At 37.4% G+C, this 21066-nt stretch overlaps 2 protein-coding genes across 6 annotated transcripts; one reads left to right on the forward strand and one right to left on the reverse strand.

The window, feature by feature from the left end:
• The first annotated feature begins 772 nt into the window (after positions 1-772).
• On the forward strand, positions 773-11004 carry LOC103722726 (DNA-directed RNA polymerase III subunit RPC9-like). Of its 5 annotated transcripts, XM_008813388.4 has the most exons (6): positions 773-910; positions 2813-2902; positions 3429-3546; positions 3666-3818; positions 8334-8444; positions 10462-11004. In XM_008813388.4, the coding sequence occupies exons 2-6, from the start codon at positions 2895-2897 to the stop codon at positions 10621-10623; spliced, it is 552 nt and encodes a 183-aa protein (XP_008811610.2). In that variant the 5' UTR covers positions 773-910; positions 2813-2894; the 3' UTR covers positions 10624-11004. The 5 variants fall into 5 exon arrangements, with proteins under 5 accessions (XP_008811610.2, XP_038984844.1, XP_038984843.1 ...); XM_039128916.1 differs by lacking the exon at positions 8334-8444; XM_039128915.1 differs by lacking the exon at positions 2813-2902 and having other exon boundaries at positions 775-910.
• A 6977-nt stretch (positions 11005-17981) lies between these two features.
• LOC103722727 (EPIDERMAL PATTERNING FACTOR-like protein 4) lies at positions 17982-19666 on the reverse strand. Its single transcript, XM_008813389.3, has 2 exons — positions 19312-19666; positions 17982-18522 (listed from the first exon to the last, which is right to left on the reverse strand). The coding sequence occupies exons 1-2, from the start codon at positions 19382-19384 to the stop codon at positions 18251-18253; spliced, it is 345 nt and encodes a 114-aa protein (XP_008811611.1). The 5' UTR covers positions 19385-19666; the 3' UTR covers positions 17982-18250.
• Between the last annotated feature and the right edge of the window lie 1400 nt (positions 19667-21066).

Consider the following 21066-nt stretch of genomic DNA (forward strand, 5'->3'; position numbering starts at 1 on the left):
TCTAGAAATCATTGGAAGAATCTCAGCAGTCCATTGATAAACCGTTCTCATATTTTTCTTTTTAATTTTAATTTTTTTACATAAATACCCCATCAATATCAAATTTTACGAGAATACCTCTAAAATTGATATTTACTATATATATATATATATATATATATACATACATATATATATATATATATATATATTTACATATATATATATATATATTTACATATATATATATATTTACATATATATATATATATATATATTTACATTTACATATATATATATATTTACATATATATATATATACATACATATATATATACATACATATATATATATATTTACATATATATATATACATACATATATATATATATACATACATACATACATATATATATATATATATATATATATATATATATATATATATATATCTTCGTAAACACTTGTTTTACTATTCTTTTTTTTTATTTTTATCTTTTGCATATGTACCCAAGTTATTTAACGTCGTTAAAAAATTAACAAATTTAAATAAAAATAAACATTTATAAGGCGATCAGAATAAAAAATAAAAAAGTTATTTTAAAAGTTATTTTATTTTTAATTAAAATAAATATGATTTTTATTAATTAGAACAATCATCGTATTAAGGATATTTGTAAAAAATAATATTTTATGAGATATAGAAATATATATAAATTTTAGGAAGGTATTGCCACAAATTTAAATTTTTAGAAGGATATTAGTGTAAAAAAAAAACCTTTAATATTTTTAAGGTGAGATGCGCTCCTCCCCTTTGGCCTCCTTCCCACTTCGACTCGGCCCACCGCCTCGCCGTCCCTCGCCCCCTCCCTTTCCGTCGCCCACCGCGGGGCATGCGCCGGACCGCCGCTGCAACCCTCTCTGCTGCTTGGTGGATCGCATTCTTCTTTTCCCTTTTTTGATGAAATGCTCTGCTAGTCCTTTAGTTGTTTGTAGTTTTTTTTTTCGATTTTTAGTGCTTTTATCTGTTGATTTCGTGTTTTTATTTGGGGCTTTGCCTAACGGTGTTGAGTACAGAACTGAAAGCTACTCCTGATATATTGGTTTGGTTGTGAAAGGAATATGGATGCAGATTTGGGTCTGGGTTTTCGTACTTGTAGTGGATTTCTAAGGATTTATGTTTCTTTATAGTGCTTTACTGTGGTGAAGTGAACCATGGATTTTTCTGATTAATTACGCTTTTTATTTGCCGATTTTCTTCATGAATTTTTGCTTTAGGAATTGTTGCTTATAAATAGTTTTGTATATTATAATCGAAATCCATGCAATAGTAGGAGCGAGCTCTTGTGAGAGAAGAATTGCCGCACCAGTTGCATTATTCATCTTTGTGCATGGGATGAAGTATGTAATATTTGTGAATTTATCTTCTGTGATGTATAAAGTTGATGATGATAATCTTCTTGATTAAGGGTGGTTTTGGTTTTGATTTATGTTGCTTCTCCTTTTTCTTTCATTTTCAAAGAAATTTGTAATTCATGCATTATTAGACAGTTGGTTCAAGTACCTAGAGTAATCATTCTGCTGGTCAAATTTTTTTTGAATAATTCAAGCTTTATCGATAATTCTTCAGGGTCTAGGCCCGTGACACCCTTTCCTTGTCAAGCATATGGATTCTATAAATCAAACTTGGGTTTTGTTTCGAGTTTTTGTGGCTTTTTTGGTAGAACTTTTCCAGTAGGCTAGGTTGGCACCTTCACTCAAATCCAGACCATGCCATCTCCTATGTAGAATTGCGCGTATTGAATGGTATGGGTGGAGAGACTGAATGCATCACTTATAGTTATCTGTCTAATTATTCTTTCTCATGTCAATGCTGCTGCTCATCTACATTGAGTTGTTGGTGTAGCAATAAACATGTGAAAAAAATGGTGGAGTATGCATCCTATCTCTGTCCATGAAACAACAAGGTCTTTATTATTTTTGGTTGGTAGAGCCATGAGTTCATGTGCCTAGTATCTTTAACCTCGGAGTGGCAATGGTACCCAGCTCATTTTGTGGAGGCAAGTCCAACCCAATAATATGAACTTTTAGAAAATTACACCTGATTGGCTGTTTAAGTGGATTTAGAATTGCCAAACCTGAACCCAAAATATTAACAGAACGAAGTCTAGATATTAGATAAACCAAAACCTAGAAAACCCTCCATTCAAATTCCAAACCAAGGACCCGCCCGATCTCTAAGCTGAGGGAACCCTGGCCTTTTTACCTTCCCTAACCATGTCATTATCCCGGAACTTCTACTCTTTCGAGTGTCAGAAGCCCTAGCTTGAAGTACCGTGCTCCTCAAAGCTCTACATTTCCCTATCTTCCTTTTTAACTTTTAATGAAACTATGTTTTTTATGCAGTAAATAATTTGTTTTGGGCCCATATCCCTTCTACTAAACTATGGTCTTTTTTTCCCTTTTCTAGGGGAGGTAAAGGATCAATTTTGCTCTTCTTTTGGGTAAAGTATGGGTTTTGCTCTTGAATTGGTATATTTTGATGGCAAAAATACTGTGATTTTAGATTTTATTTTAATTTTTTAATTAACTTCCTGGTTTTGGAGAAGGTAACATGGTTAGATTGTTGTTTTGGGGTATTTGGCGATCTGAAGTTAAGATTTGAATAACCATTTCTTTTGTTTCTTTTTTTCTTTTGATGTTCAGTTCTATGACTTGAAAGGTGCTGTTTCTTGATGACCATTGTTGCATTAGTTTTTGCCTCATGGTAATTAGTTGAATCCAATTATCATTTCTTTCCTTCTAATAGTTAAATCTGGAATCTTGGCAACAGCTCCCAGTGCAGTCATTTGGCATGAATTCAAAAGGAATTGCAGTCTTTTAGAGGTTCTTCTCAGTTTGATTGACCTTCAAAAATGAAGATGTAAGTTGATATGTAATGGTTGCTTCTTTTATGTCTCGAAGCACCTTGGATTAGTTGTTGATAGGTGAAGAAGGATTCACAAGGGCAGAAGCCCTAATAGATGAGACAATGATTGTCTTCATATTAACCTATTCGCTATGGGTGATTTCTAGCTTTTTTTTTCACTATGATGATTCAATAAGCAAGAAAAAAAAAGAAAAACATTTCTAGTGTTACCATGTTGAAGCTTGACTCTTTACAACAAACACTGTTTTGCTATAATATTTTTATGCTTTGTAGCTGTTCTTATCGAAAATTGGTGTCCTATTTCATGGTTGTAGACTCCCCTATTAGATGGCCTAAGTTCTACTTTATCATTGAGAGTGGCAAATAAAATCCCACTTGGAAAAGACAGACAAAATGATTTTATTTGGTCATTGGGATTGAGATGTATATTTTAAGTGAGTTTGTGTGCAGTATGCTATATGGTGAATGTCTTGTGCATGCTGGTAGGTTGTGCTTATAGAGGCTAGTTGCTACATTGCAGAAAACAAGCCAATGCAGGGGCGCTTACAAATTTTGAAGTCCTTGACTTCTTACGGTCGAGAGGGGCGACAAGTGATCCTATGGGATGCCTTGGTTCCGTTGCACCATCAGAGTGCAAGGTACATGCTTTATCTACTCTTTTTCTTGTGTCCATGTTAATTCAGTGATGGTCTCCTTCTTTGGTAGATCAATGATGTGTTGAAATCTGATGGATGCCATTATGGCTTTTGTATTTCAGGTTTTTGACTACCTTTTCCACAGTGCTGCTTGCAATCAGACAAGAGATGCAGTTAATGAATTTCTGAAAAGATGTGAAAAGTTCAGGCTTGCAAAAGCTGAAAAGCTAAACATTATCAATTTAAGACCGTCCGGCCAAGCTGAAATCTATCCGGTAAAGTTTTCATAATCTCTTCAGATATTATTTTGTAATATTATGATATTTTGATGTACATATCAAACTGTTTAAGCATGCTTGTACTTTTATTATTAAGCCAACAAATACGCCATTTCCATTTGCTAAACAAAAAGGAGTTTCACCACAAAATCAGCAGTAGTTCAGTATAATAGATATGTCAAATTCCTTGATACAATTAAGTTTTTGCGAGTTTCCATGCTAACACAAAATTTGGGAGGGATCAAATTTTAAAATCTAACTTTGAGCCCTTAAAGTTTTGTTTTTTTTATTGGGTTTAGGTTGTAACAGAAAACACCAACATTTGAGCCCTTAAAGTAATGTAATTTTAGGAATACTTGCTTTCTTGGATGTCATTGTCTTATTCTTGTTTTGTTTATATGGAAAAGAGAGCTCGCTGTATTAAGATGATAGAAACTCAATGAACATTATCTTTTATATTCCTTCCTATGATACTTGAATTGTTTGTTTTTCTTCCCTTTCCACCCCAAGAACCTTTGAGAATTGTTTAGTTAGGGTCTAAAAGTATCTTTTGAGGTTCAAGCTATTTTATTTCTCTTCCCACTAATAAAGCCAAACTTTGACAGAACACTGTGATGGAAACATAAAAATAAAAGGAATCTGGAATGGGGTGCTTGTTATGATTTGCATAACTCTAGTATCACATACATGAAGGATGTTGCTTGCGAATCCACATTTTCAAGCACTAGAATACTATTCATGAGTACTTAATCAGTATTAATTCTTAAATGCAATACCAGTCTAGCCAACCTCTTCCTTTTCTCTCAATGCATACTGGAGTAGGTGGGACAAACCATACACGTACTACTCTGTCATCCTGTATCCTGTTCAGTCTGATTGGGTCAAGCTATTTTATTTCTCTTCCCACGAAGAAAGTCCAAACTTCGACAGAACACTGTGATGGAAACATAAAAATAAAAGGAACCTGGAATGGGGTGCTTGTTATGATTTGCAAAACTCTAGTATCACATACATGAAGGATGTTTCTTGCAAATCCACATTTTCAAGCACTAGAATACTATCCATGAGTACTTAATCAGTATTAATTCTTAAATGCAATACCAGTCTAGCCAACCTCTTCCTTTTCTCTCAATGCATACTGGGGTAGGTGGGACAAACCATACACATACAACCCTGTCATCCTGTATCCTGTTCAGTCTGATTGGGTCTGCGAACTGATCAAACCATTGCTTATTTTGTAAGGACTGGCATTAGGAATCGAGAAGCTAGAAGTGAAATGTAAGAGGGAGTAGGAATAAGAGGGGATGAATGGATCACAATCTTCTGTTATTACAGCTTGAAGTGACATGGGGAATTGGAGTAAGAGGAGTGGGAGTGGTTCTGGAATGGGTTATGAATCACAATTTAATAATTTCAGTTTCTAAAGTCGGGAACTAGGCGAGGAATCAAGGAAGTTTTTTTGTGCATAAAATTTAGCTCCTTCTCACAGTTCATTTATCACAGTTCAACTGCATGCTAAGAGGTTTACAAGATGCATTCTTATACACAATCAGTTTTATGTAAGGTTGACTATTATACAGGTGGGTTGAATTGAAATTTTAATTTGTGCATTGATTTATGGATTATTTGAACTGCAGTATAACAATGCTAATCTACAGTGGTGTGTTCTTCAGCTTTTGGCTTTGATATCATCATGAGATTTTTATAGGATAACTTGAATAGTTTGGATAAGAAGTATGGGCTTAACCCAGAGTCAGAAATTTCAACACAATGTGGCGAAAAAAAATGTAGGGACAAATAAAGGGTGGAGTCATGGGACTCAGGTGTCAGATTGCTGGGGTCAAGAATCAGGAGAGAGCTTTAACTGAATTAAAGGAGATTGGGGAGTGCTTAGAGGCAACAAAGCAAAACACATTTAAGGTAGAAACAATAAAAGGATTCTTGAATGTGCTAGGCCTTCTTAGGAAAGCGAAAAGATGAAAATGTATGTGACGTGAAAATGATTTGTGGCCACCATTTATTTGATTTCTGGCCTTATTGATAAGCCATTGTACTAATGGCCAGAGGTATAAATCCTCAACATTTCACCTGACAAGCATTGAAAAGATAAAGTCTTGCAAGCCATAACAAAATATGGGGAATGATATGATTGTTCTGTTATGACTGATGCTTGCAATGACACAAGATGTTGGGCAATGATGGCCTTCATGTTCACATTTTCTAGAAGATCTCTTGGTTCTTGTAAATTATCACACACTAGACTTGTTTATGAGTTGAGCAATGCTTTAAAGGAGTGGAGGATGATAGATTGCAAGTTGGCATCAGTGATGTTTTGCCAACTTTGTTGTTGCAAACATTTTTAAGAACCATCTTAGTATACATTTGCTGCCCCTCTGCTTTGTTACTGTGCTTGAAGACATTGGTAATAGCTGGACATTTGTAACCAATAAGCTGACTATGCATGTATTTCTGTTAGTGTCTATTTTGAAATACATATGGGATGTGCACGTGGTCGCCTTCTTGTTAAGAGACTAAAAGGGTGGCCTAGTGCATGAGGTTTCCATCATGCAGGGTGTGGAGAGGGTTAGATGTGCATAGCATTAACCTTTCATATAGAGAGATTGTCTCCATGTTTCAAATATGTGACACCCAAGTCATAATAGAGCAATCTTACTGTAGCGCCAAGGCTTACCTTCCATGTTAAAACACTAGATATTCTTATAAGGACGATAAATAGAAAGAAAAATATGATAATTGGTCTTTATTATCTTTTGTTCATTGATTATAATTAGATGTCTTCTTAAAAGAATCATATCAACTTGTTAATCGAGAGCAACATACCTCAATATTGCCTATAATGCTTTATATTTATCCTGGCTGACCACAAAGCGAGTTATTATCCTCCATGGGGAGCAAGAGGTGTAGAACTATTGGCCTCTGCTATGGAGACATTATTGTCAGTATAGTGGTTCATTAACTTCTTCTGCAGTTGGGGGCAAATACAAAGGTTTGTAATGACCTCCTCATAGCTGCTTACATCAAAGAAACGTATATTGCTTCCTGATGTGGGACCAGTAGATTGTTGACCACCAGTAAAGGTCTCTAGAGAGTGCAACTCTACTAGTTTGTGTGGTGGTGGGCCTGTCAATATGTTCTGGAAGAATGCAAACTTTCAAATTCTTCAAATTTGAGGAGGTAGTCAAAATTAATCTATCCTAAACTCAGGGATTAAGTTTCCTTCAATTGAAGTGATTGGTGAACTTGAGATGTTGGGTTTGTAAAAGTTGAAACAAAATCAATCTTGTTTTGAACCTTCTGGAAAAACTCAGAAATGCCAAAAGATGCATATCCTTTTTAACATTAAATCATACAACTTTTTTAAGCACATCGTGGAAAACTTGAGTCTTCAATGGAGAGAGAAATTTTCCATCCATTACAGGACTTGTATATTAATGGTTTGTATGAAGTTATGCGAGATAGAGAATACTGTAGGCAATTGGCACTATTTTTTTTAAACTTTCATATGATAAATTCTGAAGTGTGAAGTTGGAATGCAGAATAGTTTCTGGGCATTCTTTTTATAAATGTTTATTTCCCTTTTCCTTATGTTTCTTAGAACTTCTACAATCATATCTTAAATAAAAACAGACATGTACAATATGAGATAGCTTGTTCTTCAAAACCACTTGTTATCATCTACTAGCAGTTTAAACCAAACTTTTGATTAGTAATGAATACAGATGAAGACAAAACTTGAATCCTCCAGTTCATTCTTTACTGTTCTGTAGAACTTAAAGGTTACTCATTTCGCCATTCCTGCCAGCCTTTTTTTAAAAAAAAATTGTAATGGTGATCAATCTGTCCTTGGATCACATTGATTTAGCAAGCCAGCCCATTAAAATCGTGTTTCTATGCTCTTCAGAAGAATACTTAATCACAGTTTTTTTTTACCTAGCAAATTGAATCCCATGCTTGAGCCAAGTAGGAAAGAAATATGAAAGGTTATTTACTTATTTTTTATCTCTACCATCGATGACAGTCTGGCCTTCCAGGAGCTGAAATGCCTTGGATATTATTCCAGGGATTCATGCATGTTAAATCTTTCTACCAAATAATGGATTACAGGGATGGCCCCGCCTTTTTTTGTCCTATTAATGTTTAGATCCCTCTCAAGGATTCTCCAAAAATTTAATCTTTAAAAGTTAACAAAGTTCAGTAAGGAAGTTATGCTTCATCATGCGAATCCTACTCTACATGCTTCATAAACAGAGATTAGAACATAGGTTTTCATCTGTGTTCAGCAAAATGATCATGTAATGCTTGTCGGCCACTTTGTCCATTAGCTGTTACCCTGTTATAGAGTACTCTGCTTCCGTTTCTGCTCATGTTTCTGTGTCATCAGCACCTCATTGGATCGAATACCATGATCCACTTTCATTTGAGTTGTGTCACTTTTTGCAGTTTGCACATGAAAAGATCAATTGCCTCTGAAATTTATGTTTGTGTAATCAGAAGGATATCCATGTCCTGTCCATGAAGTCCTTTCAGAATCAACACAGAAATGGTCTCAGTAAGCTTGTCATTCGAAGGCCAGTAAGGGACTGTCAACCTGGTGTTCTGAAGGTATGAAGCTTGCTTTTCCTAGCTCTGAATAGGGCTGTCAACGGGCCGAGCTGCTCGGGCTCGGCTCGGGCCCGGCTCGGTAAAAGCCCGGCTCGAGCTCGGCTCGTTAGTCAAACGAGCCCGAGCCCGAGCCCAAAATGAGGCCCGTTTAAATCTGAGCCCGAGCCCGAGCTCGAGCCCGAGCAGCTCGCGAGCCCAAACGAGCCCAAAAGAGGGCTCCAAAATCGAATTGGATTGGTTTGGGTTCGGACTTAGCCCGTTAACCCAAACCCAATCCGTTAATTAGTCCCACCTCCTCTTCTTTTTTTTTTTATTTTTCTTCTCCTTTCTTCTGAGTTCTGGGTTTCTCCAGAAGCGTCCGGGACCTCCGGATGTCCCTCCCCTCCCCTCTTCCGGGTGTCCCTCCCCTCCTCCCCTCCGGGTGTCCCTCCCCTCTCGCCTTCCTCCTCTGCCGCCGATGCCTCGCTGCCTCCCTCCGCCGCCGATGCCGAGCTCGGTTCCGGATGTTTCGATCGGAGACTGGATAGGGTTGTCCCTCCCCCTCTTTCTTCTCCGTTTTTCCCTCTCTCTTTTCCCCTCTTTGCCGACTCCTCCACCGGCGACGGCGGCGAGACTGCGACAGAGTCACAGAGGAGGGGAGTCCCTCGCACGGGAGGGTCGGGCCGCGGCCGGCGACGCCCGCGGCCGAGCCCGTGGCGTCCTCGGCCGTGCCTGCGGCCGAAGCCCGTGCCGGCGGTGCTCGCGGCCGAAGCCGGCGGCCGCCGCATGCGACGAGGTGAGTTATTCTTCTCTCTTTTTTTTATTTCTTTCTTTCTAACCTTATTTCTTCTCTTCTTCTTCTTTTCTTTCTTTCCTTCCTTCATTCTTCTCCGACGAACCGCCGGAACTGAGCTCGGCTGGCGGCTGCTCGTTCTTCTCTCCGACGGTCGACGGAGACAGGGACGGGGATGGGGATGGGGATGGGGATGGGGCGGGCTCGGGCTCGGGCTCGGGCTCGCCGCTCGGGCTCGGGCTCGGGCAAACCAGCTTCACGAGCCCAAGCCCGAGCCTGAGCTGTGCCGCCCGAGCCCGAGCCCGAGCCCAATACTGGGCTCGGTACCGAGCCCGAGCCCGAGCCCGAGCCGGGGAGTTGGTGAAACGAGCCGAGCCGAGCCTGCGGAGGCTCGGGCTCGGCTCGGCTCGTTAACAGCCCTAGCTCTGAAGGGTACAGAGCTAAGAAGTGGCTGATATCTTTAATGGAGTCTTATCAAAGAACTTTGCAACAAGCTGTGAAATCATTTATATGCAGAGTTTTTACCTAAACTTGATTTTATTGTTTTATGTGTGGATATTCCTTTGAGACTCTCCTAAAAAAAATCAAGGCCTGTCATGCCCTCATGGCTTGAGTCAGAAAAACCAACAAATTCTTGCCCATATCTAGGTTCTCTTGAAACAAAATATCCCGATCCCTTAGCATCATCTGTATCCAAACCAGAATTTGACTCCGATGAGGGGCAACTTCCTTTTCCAGAATCACCCGACAAGTCGTATCCATATTATCAGAATAGAGGGCATAGGACTCTCCGCTTTGCCCTATTATGAACTAGGATGAGAAAAGGTTGGCTCATAACATGTCTAAACTCAAAAATGGGTTGTTGGCACTCTTCCTCATTTTTTTCTGAGACTTTCTTAGCGTTGGTCTGCATATTTGGGTGCCTAGATCAGCGATCATATGACAAGGGTAGAGATGGTAACAGGAATATCATGCCGGCACCATTTATTCTCCAAAACCAACTCTTTTTTGTGATTGGACTTCGACAGCAAGGTAACTAACACAATTTAAGACACCATTTCTAGGATAACAACTAAGTTGCCGTGATATAACCGTGACTTTTTTCCCTTTCTTTTGGAAAAGTAATTTTATGGTGAGTTGTTATCATTTGTATTAGTGAAGTCCACAAAGTATTCTAAAGAGTATTATTCTTTATTTTATTTATTTTTTTTTCATTTGTTTTAATTGTGCTTATTGGTCCTGCAGATTATAGAGCACTGCGATAAGCGTCTCACAAGAGATGAGGCTAAAGGCATAGACCAAGTTCAAGAGTTGGTGGATTTGGTGGTTGAGGTTTTGCCTCCAAAACCTGAGGAGATAGTGGATGACCAAGAAATGCCCAACGAGACAACACTGGAACAGAATTGAAGCTTCCATCAAAACTTAAAAGCAAATTGCATTTTGGGGTCCCAAAGGCCATGTCTTTGTGTGCTGAGGACAAACTCTCAGACCCTCGGTGGCTCTACACTTCTCATATGAGGCAGCATAGAAATGATGGTTGTTCTCATTAGGGTGACAATTAGGGAATGCTGGGCTGTAATTAACTTTGTGAAATAATAGCGATGCCTAAATGGATATTATATTTCTAAAGTCTATCCTAGAGAGGTATTCAATTTCTAAAGGTTTATGTAGCGTTTGTTAGTCGATTCAACCGGAGATTACCCATAAAACCAATGTAATGCTCATGTTAAACCTTCTGCAGTGGCCTAAACCGCTCGCGGTAATGGAAGGTATTCAATTGCTCAATCATGTTAATCTGGCTCAGATCTAATCCTAGTATGAGATGAACATAAGGCTTGTATGCACCACATCCACTATGTTCCAAATGGCCCCAAATAATAAATTTTTCATAGTAATGGATGGTATTCAATTGCTAGAACTTGTTATTTGGTTACCATCTAATCTTGGTATGAGATGAACATGAGGCTCCTATCACCACCTCCACTATGATGCAAAATGGCCCTTAATCCATTAATATTAATATTAATAATGATAATGATAATGACAATCAAATTAACGAATAATAGCAATAACAATAATAATATATTTTTACATAAAAAGGGTGAGGAAAATATGTCAATAAAGGTGTAAATTTTATATGAACAATCATTTATCTTTTGATTTTGTAAGAAAATATAACATTTTCTTTTTACTACAAAACAATTTTACATGTTGAGAGGCTTTTATAAATTTTGTATATCGATTGAAATCGTGATGTATATTTTCAATATTTGCTATATATTTTATTTAAATTACCATCTATAGGACAAAATTTTATTTTTTTAAATAATAAAATTTATTTAAATATTAGAGCAAAAAATAAAAATTTTTATCTGATAGTTAACAACGATGCACTTTAGGAAAGATCAGATGCATCTCATGCATGATCATATTAAAGGCGTTGGCATCATGTAGTACAGTAGATTTGTAATACAAATTATCAGAAAAAAAAAATCTATTACTCAGATAAAAAGTTGATTTTTTTTTGTAAATAGAAAGATTATTTATGAAAATCTAAAAAAAAGGTAAGAGGGGATTTGTTGATTTTTGTTATATTTTAAAATATTAAACTCACGATGCCAAGTTTGCATGCTCATGTGTTTCTCTTGAGTGGAGATCATTTTCGTTGTGTCGTGTCGAATTATCTTCTTTGCATGGAAACTGAAGTCTAAAATTACGCCTTTAATATGGGACCCCTCAAAAGATCCCTCCCTGTTTCTTCTCCCTTTTGCCCGACCTCCTGCAACCTCTATCGTTTTGTGCTCCTAAGGAGCACCACACCAGAGCATGATTAGCTAGGTGGCAAACTAGCAACAAAAAAAAAAAAAAAGGGATCCATCCCAACCTGTCTTGTACCCGGACAATACCAACTACACCCAATCTTATCATATGATCACATCAAACCTCTTCGTTTCCCCTCTTTCTCTCTCTACATGTTTCCAACCCCCTTGTACTCCTCGTTTGATTTACGGTAAGTGCAGAGGAAAAAATATATATTCAACAAAATTTTTTTTAATAAAAATAAGATTTTTATATTTTATAATATATATATATATATATAGAATATAGAAAAGCGATTTTTCATGGGTTAGAAATTGGGATATTTTTATTATAAAAGTATGAGATAAGATTTTTTTATTAAGAACATAATAAATATTTTATATAATTTTGTTAAACAATAGATCCTCAACTATTCTGGAATGGGACATTTTTTAATGGTCAACTAAATATGTAAAATTATTTTGCTAGATATTATACACCTATGCATCAATTTTTCAAAAAAAATATTTCAGCAAAGGAACATTTTTTTGGTGAATCAAATGAGTCCTTAGATACATTTGGATTGCAGATGACAATGGGGGAATCATGCTGTATACATCTAAAGTAAACATGGTTCCAACCCACACAGTGATCCTTCACAAAAACAACCATTCTAGCATTAGAATACTATAGGGAAAAGAGTAATTCTTGACTTTGATATGCCGACAAATGTTTGTAATTGGCTTGCGCACCAAAATTTGTCGATACTTTTTAGTAGCATCGGTATATTACGACGCTTAAAAGCGCCAGAAATGAAGAAAAGAGCTATGCCGATGCTTTTTGTTAAGCGTCGTTAGAATCATTGGAAGTCAATAATTAGATGATTCTTATCACTTTCATTCCTAGCAGTTCTGATAGCTGATACCAGTACTCTTTTACTACTCTACATTCATTTGCATAGTTGCTCTGCATTAACTGCCAAATCATTAATCATATCTTATTGTTTTTGGCTTATCCAACATATATGCATTGGTCGCCTCTCTTTATTTGTCCTATAATACAGTCTTTTTTACTTAGAGAAAATATATTTGAGATCAATTCAGTTGCTTCAATTCATTCCTTCTACTTATCATTCGACTGTATATACCTTATATTATGGTTGATCACAGTTAAGTCTTGATCTTTCAGCCTGCTCATCATTATTATGCCGAATTTTGCCTCTTCAGCCTAAACCTCCACAATCTAGCATGATTTATCGTGGCAAAATTCTATTCAGCCTGACAAGGATCACTTCCAATTGCCTTTACTCTATCTAACCTTATTCACTAAGTTGTCAAAAAGAAGTGAAAATAATACCTTCCGTACTTCGTCGGTCGACAGATCTAGTAATACCTCTTCAGCCTAATCAAACCAAACTGACAGTTTGAACTATGGTTTCATAGAAGCACATGCACAGATGTAGTGAAACAAATGGAGCTGAAACACCATAGATAGAGAAAAGACTCAAATATGAAGCATATGTAGGAAAGCACCCCATCATATTAGAACAATCTTCAGATTATATATACATTTCAAACTATATTAGTGGTAGAACACCCAGCCTCTTCGCCCGTGTGATATCCCATAAACATCAGCCTGCAACATAGAAAAGAGATTCGGATGAATAGAATCCTTTGCTGTCCAAAAACAATCTCCCTTCAAAGCAGCTGTGTCTGTAAAATCTGCTGCTTGGTTGGCTTCTCGGTAAATATGGGAGAGCAAAAACCTTCCATTCAGATATATCATTTAGTAAAGGAAGCTTCAGGTTCCTGCAAACAAAAGGATTAGAAAACCAGGAAATCACAGTTATGGAATCCCCTCTTCAGCCATGCCACCGAAGCTTTTAAATCAACTACAGCAGTATGGAGCCCCATGGCCCCCATCCAGGCAGCGACAAGTTCAGCATAAGGGACTGAAGAGGGTAGCATAAATCTTACCACCGGCTGTTATGAACTGGCCCAAACTATCACGAATTACAAAACCAGAAGTTGCTCTATCCACTATTACAGCGGCGTCAGTATTTACTTTTAAGATTCCAAAGGGAGAGGGCAACACGACACAATTTGATTAGATATATATGCCCCGTTCTTTGACGGAATCTTAGAAGTAAGCTGGCATTGCGCAACCTACAAACACAGAAGATAAGAATAGGCTTTTCTCACTAATTGAGTAGAGGACGGTGTCATGCAGTGCAAAGTCCTTTTCATTTTAAGCCGTCCAAATCAGCCAAGACATAATTGCAAGCAAAGAACAGTATTCCACCTCTACCATAGCTGCAGATATTTGAACCGCAAGGTACAGAAAAGAAGTGGGAACCTCGACGTGTATCTCAGCTGCTGCCAGCAACTCGAAGCCCAGGAACAACCAACGACAGCATGATTGTAGTCCTCCATAATATCCAGGCAAATATCACAATACTTCTGTACATATCCAATAATTCCCCTTCTATGCCATGCCAATTTCCACACCTACTTAAAACTAGGATTCATACCTGACTGCTGCAACTGAGTGATTAATTGATGTTTAGAGTTTAACATATCGGGTTCCGTGTTATTTTAATGCAGAGTCCTCGACTTAACATGGAAAGAAGGGAGCGCAACTTTTCACTCGAGTCTCAAAACCCGCATCAAGTCTTGGAGAAACGATGGCAAGAAGAAAAAAAGGCCAAACAACCACACACGCGCACACACGCACACGCTGGTTTTAATGAAAAACCGAACTAAAAATATAAGGGCTACCAAAGCTTTTTACCATTTCTCCTAATCATTGGGTCACTAAAGAAGTTAGTAAAGGGGCTTAGTGCAAGAACCCATACAGGAGTATGTTTAGTCCCACATCGGTTATCGCTGGGTACAGGGCCAACTCAACCTAAGTCGCCTAAGGCTCCGGCTCAAAGAAGGTCCACCGTAAAAAAAGCCTTAAAGATAAAATGAAAAAGAAAAAGACCCTCCTATAAGTTCGCCTTAGGCCGGCCCATTTAGAAAAGGCCTCAAAGATAAAACGGCCTTAGGCCTCCAAATACATTTGGCCGCTCCTAGCTGGATAGATCTTGGGTACTTATACACAATCAAAGAACCCAAATAATACATTTTGGCTAGTCATTTTAGGTGAGAGCTTGGGTTGTTACACTTAGCAGATGTTCGAACACTTTTATCAGAGATAAAAGTATAGTTTGCTAAGCAACAATTATTAAGTGGAACACAAAAATATATATGTATTTGCCTTAAAAGATTACAGTCATGCCTTCGTTCCATTGTTTTTATAACAACCTAAAAGGTTGTATAAACTTAATAATTACCAGCTAAGCATAGGTCTTAGGGAAGTAGTCAAGCTTTGCCCGATCTATTTCCGACAAAATATGAGAATACTGAGAGTTGGATGACAAAAGTTGAACAAAATCTTTTAAGATGATCCAAAGGCAGACATAATAGTATAGTGTTCTAAGCAACATTTATTAAGTGGAATACAAAAATATATATCTATAATTAGACATTGGCAGAGCAAGGTGATAACATTTTACAAGTCATATATGAGAATAACTTAGGATGATAAACATACAAACATCTATAATGGTATATGCTGATTAGCAAACAATAGCTCAAATTAAGTTCTAGTGGATCAACAAGTTTTGAACGACAACTAATAATGCATCAATATTTCTTGTGAAAAATGAGCGATGGTGGAAGAATGAATCTCCATGCAAATGGTTGGAAGGTGCAACCACTAAGCAATAGCACATATGAGTAATCCAAAAGGATCATCAGACTCGACATGAATTACTTTGGCTACTACGAGTAGGGTTGAATAGGTTTCCGAAGTGAGACCGGACATATTAAGAAACCAAATTATGCAATAAATATCTCGAGGCCATAACTTGGTCATATGATGGTTGATTAAGATGATCTTTTTTTCTTTTTTGAATCAGATAATTTTTCAAGATGTACGATGTGGTGCCATCTCCTAAGGAGGGATGCGTGCCTAGCGATCAGGCCCAAATTCTATTTTTTGGGCCCTAAAATGAACAGTCAAACTAAAAATTTTCTTTTCAGAAAAGATTTTGATCCAGCATATCTATCAATTTAGAAAGAATTTGGCAGAGCGACTATAGGAAAAGTTGATATAAAAATAGAGATCCACCTCTTTTAGAATTTTAACTTTTTGATGTTTATTTCTACTAGTTATAATTATTTTTGGAAAGATAGACCTATTCAAACTAGGAAAGAAATCTAATCTGAATTATGCAGGGGCAGATCTCACCATTATAAAAAGAAGCTATGCACCTGGGTTATATTATCATGAAGTAAAGAAAAAGAGGATGTAAACCCTACTTGCGCAAATTTTTCATCTTTTTCTAAATTTTCTTTGAGTGATACGAGTTGAGCAGATCTAAGAAAATTGTTCTTTCTCTCCAATCAAATCAATGAATTACATGAAAAAATTGAGAGGCAAATTAAGCATAGAACTATATTAGAAATGTCAAACTTTGGACTCTCGACTCATCATACATAAGGTTTAGTATAGGAGTTTGACTTTCCCTAAAAATTATGCTTGACTTCTTTGATATAGCAATTTTGAGAGGTGGCATGACTTTTCTCCTTTCAATGTCTTTTCTTTTAAAAATACACTATTATTTTGCTTTCTATTAAAGATAGAGGTGGAAATGCTTAACCATTTAACTTGTTTAATTTGTTTCAATCTACTGTAGATTGAGCTAGATTACTTATTTAACAAAATGGCCAGCTTTGGATTTGAATTTATGACTTGTATAATAAGCATGCTAGATTTGGTTGATAGATTTTTGGTCTATCATATATCTAACCTGACCTATATCTTATTCGACGTGACCGGATTGCCCCCCTACTTAAAGATGAACTTCATTTTTTGAGATGTTTTTCTAGATATTGTAATTTTGAGATTTTTTTTGCATATTGTACCCAATATTTTATCAATATTAGGTATTAAACTTTCTTTTATTTCTATTTGCAAAACAACCTAGATAATGTAATAAGTTTATTTGCAAAATGATCATGGTGTTACTTTAACATATGAGTGGATGACCATTTTCTTTGTAGTTTGGTGAGAAAGTTACCTCTCCCTCTCTTTACCTTTATTGCTAGGGGTAGGGTAATCATAAGAATACAAAGTTCCTCCTATCATCGTTGCCCTCCTCCCTACCCCAAGCTGAGCATCGTCGACACAACTTGCAGGACATCTTTGCCACTAGGACATAAAGCACCTCGCCATGCTTTGCCATGGCGTTGCTATGCATCCACTTCTCATGAAGGTGTGGGAATGAGGCACTTGTTGACACCATACTTCTAGCCAAGAAGGGTGTCTATGATCGACGAACCCATGGGCAATGGATATGTGAGAGTTGAATGAGACCAGCAATAGAGGCAGTGTTCAAGAGCTAAATAGCAGTGGGAGGATACTATGGAGGGAACCGCCAAGATGAAGAGGGCGAGGCCAAGGGTGGTGCAAACAAAGCTGACATTAGAGAGTCACAAAGGTGAAGAAAGGCGGGGTTTAGAAGGAACTAGCAAAATTAGTTAATCGGGGTGCAAATGTTGAAGGGCTAGGTGAAGCTGAAGTCAGTTTGAATGGCGAATAAAAGTAGCGAGGATGGGGTGGAAGGATTGAGGATTCCGATTTAGAGTATCCAGGAGCAAGCAAGATAGCTTTTTCTTATTTAGCCATGATTAGCATCAAAAAATGAAAACCTAATAAAAGAACTATTTGCAAATAAAGATAATATTTAGCGAGGATTGGTTTGCTAATAAGAATAATAAGAGATTTAATAGATAATATCACCAAAATATTGGATGGGATATGATTTTTTTTTTTTTTAATTTGACAAGCATGAACTTCAACCTTTGAGTACCCTGAAAACTCGTCAAATATCAATCAGAGCTTAACTAGAAGTCCTTAAAAAAATAAATAAAATAATCACATGATTTCCGCCCATTTTCTCCCTCGGTAAAAACAAAAAAGTAAAATAAAAAGGAGACAACCGTAGAATACCATCTCCATTCCAAGTTTCCAACGTCAAAGCTCGCATCATCCAAATCTGAGCCAAGAGGGGAAAATTTTTCTTACAAACACTAGAATATGTACATGGTTTCCAACGAAGGGATCAATGGAAGTCGAGGGGTTTCATAAGAATAGTAAGTACTAATAATACTAAGTGGAGAGGGAGTCAGGGCATGAAGAGGTTATTCCCACACTTGCATCGCCAGGCCTCCGGGTAGTACTCCATGGGCGTGCTCCGCCACGGCTGGATCGCCACGTGCACCGGGTGGCACGGGAAGCACCGCCCGCACCGCCCCTGGCACGTCGGCGGCGACGACCCCGGCCCCACCACCCGCAGCCGCGCCACCACCGCCGCCGCCGCCTGTTCCCACTGCTCCAAATAATGCCTTGTTCTCGCCTCCTCCCCCTCCGGAACCACTTCCACCACCAATCCGCTCCCTGTATAAAGATTACTCGTAAATGGCCTCCAATGGCTGCGAAACTGTGATAAAGTTGGGATTTTGATAGCAGGTTTTTGATGGATATATGGAATCATCACTATTACTGAATAAAAATCGCATCTTGCCATCTTGGGCACCGAGGAACGAGAAAAAATGTTTTTTTATTTAAGAATCATCAAAAGCAATTTTAAGGAAAAATGTCAGCTTTATAAGTGAGTTTTGGTGCTCTCTTTTGCTCTCTTTTGACGAGCAATGACAGTAAAAATGGGAATTTGATAACAGAGTATTGGAGGGGTTTAAGGAATTATTACTGAACGCATTTTGGAGGAAAAAAGATCTATTTACCTGAGTTTTGGTCATCACATTTACTTTATGGCCATTAATATATAATAGCAAATAAGAATTCCAGAACTGTGATAAAAATGGGATTTTGATAGCAGGGTTTTGGTGGGTTTGAGGAACCATGATCAGTGGAAATACTAATGAGAAGAAACAAAAACTCAGAAAGGTGTCCTCTTAGGGAGTTTCAGTGATCTGTTTCACCCTTTGGCCAGTATCAAACATAAAGAAAAGGAAAGCCTCTGGTTATTGGGCATTGATGGTTGTTCCAAAGAGGGGAAACAAAAAGAGACCTTTTTCTCTCTTTCTCAGATCGAAACAGAGCACGGAACAGGAGGTCGAAGCAAGGAGTGGGAACGAAAGGAGGGATTTTTTATAGTAGAAGGCATTAAGAACTCCGGAAATAAGTAAGGAACAAGAGATAGTGAGTGGAAGCTTCTTAACTTACCGAGAGCTGTGGCGACGAAGAAGAGCGCGAATGCGACGGAGAGACGGTGGCTCCGGTGGCGCACAACGCCCATGGCCAAGCTTTTATGCGGTAAGAGGAGATCGAGAGAGAGAGAGAGAGAGAGAGAGAGGGAGAAGAGAAAGGAGAGCTGAGACTGGTGCAAATGTGGGAGATATAATTGCAATGGCGTGCGAGTCAAGTCAAGGAGAAGGGAGGGAGGGAGGGAGAGAGAGAGAAAGAGAGAGAGAGAGAGAGGAAGGGAGCTTAGCGAAGGCAGGAGAGCGGCAGAGTGCCGTGGGGAAGCTTGGGGAGTTTTGGGGCCAGGGTTGATTGCTAAATACCCCTGCCATTGGGATTGTTGGGATGATGGAGCTGAAAATTTTATAAAATTTATGGGCTGAATTAGTATAACTATCAAAATCATTGAATTAGAGATTAGGCTGAGCTAAATCTATATTTATAAATATCTAAAAGTAACTTTAAAGTGAATAAAAAAAAAATCTCAGCAGATATTTGAAACATGATATATTTTCTATATTTATAAAATATGTAAAATTTCTATTGGTTTATAAAATTGCTAAGTTAGCAGTTGTGAACTTAATATATTTTTCATATTGATTTTATGGACACCTTGAAATATTTTTCAATATATGTTTGAGGTTTGGAACTTTATCTTGATTAATTAGATGTTAAAACATAATTGTATCGTATGATAAGAGGGTAAGCGAGCCGGGTTAGATCGATTTTAATTTATATTGGATTCCAAGGAATTTGGACTAATTTAATAAAAGTTTAATTAAAGTTTCATTTATATTTCATCTAAAAGTTTGTGGACAAGTTTGGACAACTTAAGATGATAGGTCATTAATATTTAAAATATAAAATATATCGAATTAGGTCTACTTGAATTAGGTCTAATTCGATCAGATTCGAAGCAAGAATAATCTGATGAGTTTGAAAACTAAAATTATATCTACAGTAGTTGGTATTTGACTGCCTGCTTAGCTCAATTAGTCACCAGGTTAGACCATCAGTCTTGCAAATCAACTTTTTTAATTAGAGTTTCTTCTCCCAAATTAATAAGCTACAATGAAGTTGGATTTTGTCCTAATAGTCATACCTATCTATTTAGCAATTAGATAAAGGTTTTGAATTCAAATCTTGGAAATATATTCTTAAATACTAGGATCTAGGTAATTATTCAATGGTTGAGTCTCCTCCGGTTTCTTTAAAAATTAAAAAAATCAATATTATTATGAAATATTCCATGTTAGTATACTTTGAATTCAAATCTAGGATGGCCTTTCTCAAGTAGGAACCTAGATAATTATAGGATGGTCTCTTTCCATTTCTCTTAAAAGATTAAAAATTGTAACCCTAGGTAGAACACTGAACTATACCTCTTATCTACCCTGATGGGCGATGGTAGTCAACCAGCTCTAATTCCACCACCGGTATAGGTATGGAGTCATATTTTATGCCAACTATAAGAAGCTTTTAGACCAGTTTTTTTATTAGTTTCAATATAATTTTATCTACATTTTTCTGTTTTCTTTTCTTCTTTAAAGTGACCTTTGTAACGTCTAGCCAGTGAATGTTGAACGTTAGCCAAACTTGGCTGATAACAGTTTAGCTACGCAGGCGATCAAGTTGATCCTATAAAGGAATTCTGTCAAATCCACAGTAAAGAAAGGCACCATAAAGGGTGGAAACACTGTGGACTTGTCCTCTTTCATGGTTGCATTCGATGCATTA

The sequence above is a fragment of the Phoenix dactylifera genome, chromosome 8 (assembly GCF_009389715.1).
Source record: "Phoenix dactylifera cultivar Barhee BC4 chromosome 8, palm_55x_up_171113_PBpolish2nd_filt_p, whole genome shotgun sequence".
Lineage (NCBI taxonomy): Eukaryota > Viridiplantae > Streptophyta > Magnoliopsida > Arecales > Arecaceae > Phoenix > Phoenix dactylifera.

What these genes read in the sequence shown, in the direction of transcription:
- LOC103722726 (XM_008813388.4), top strand. An exon ending in TTGCACCATCAGAGTGCAAG is followed by an intron (nt 3,547 to 3,665) that starts GTACATGCTTTA and finishes TTTGTATTTCAG; the next exon opens with GTTTTTGACTACCTTTTCCA. An exon ending in GTCAACCTGGTGTTCTGAAG is followed by an intron (nt 8,445 to 10,461) that starts GTATGAAGCTTG and finishes TTGGTCCTGCAG; the next exon opens with ATTATAGAGCACTGCGATAA.
- LOC103722727 (XM_008813389.3), bottom strand. Translation starts at nt 19,384, where the DNA reads ATGGGCGTTGTGCGCCACCGGAGCCACCGTCTCTCCGTCGCATTCGCG. An exon ending in CTTCGTCGCCACAGCTCTCG is followed by an intron (nt 18,523 to 19,311) that starts GTAAGTTAAGAA and finishes ATCTTTATACAG; the next exon opens with GGAGCGGATTGGTGGTGGAA.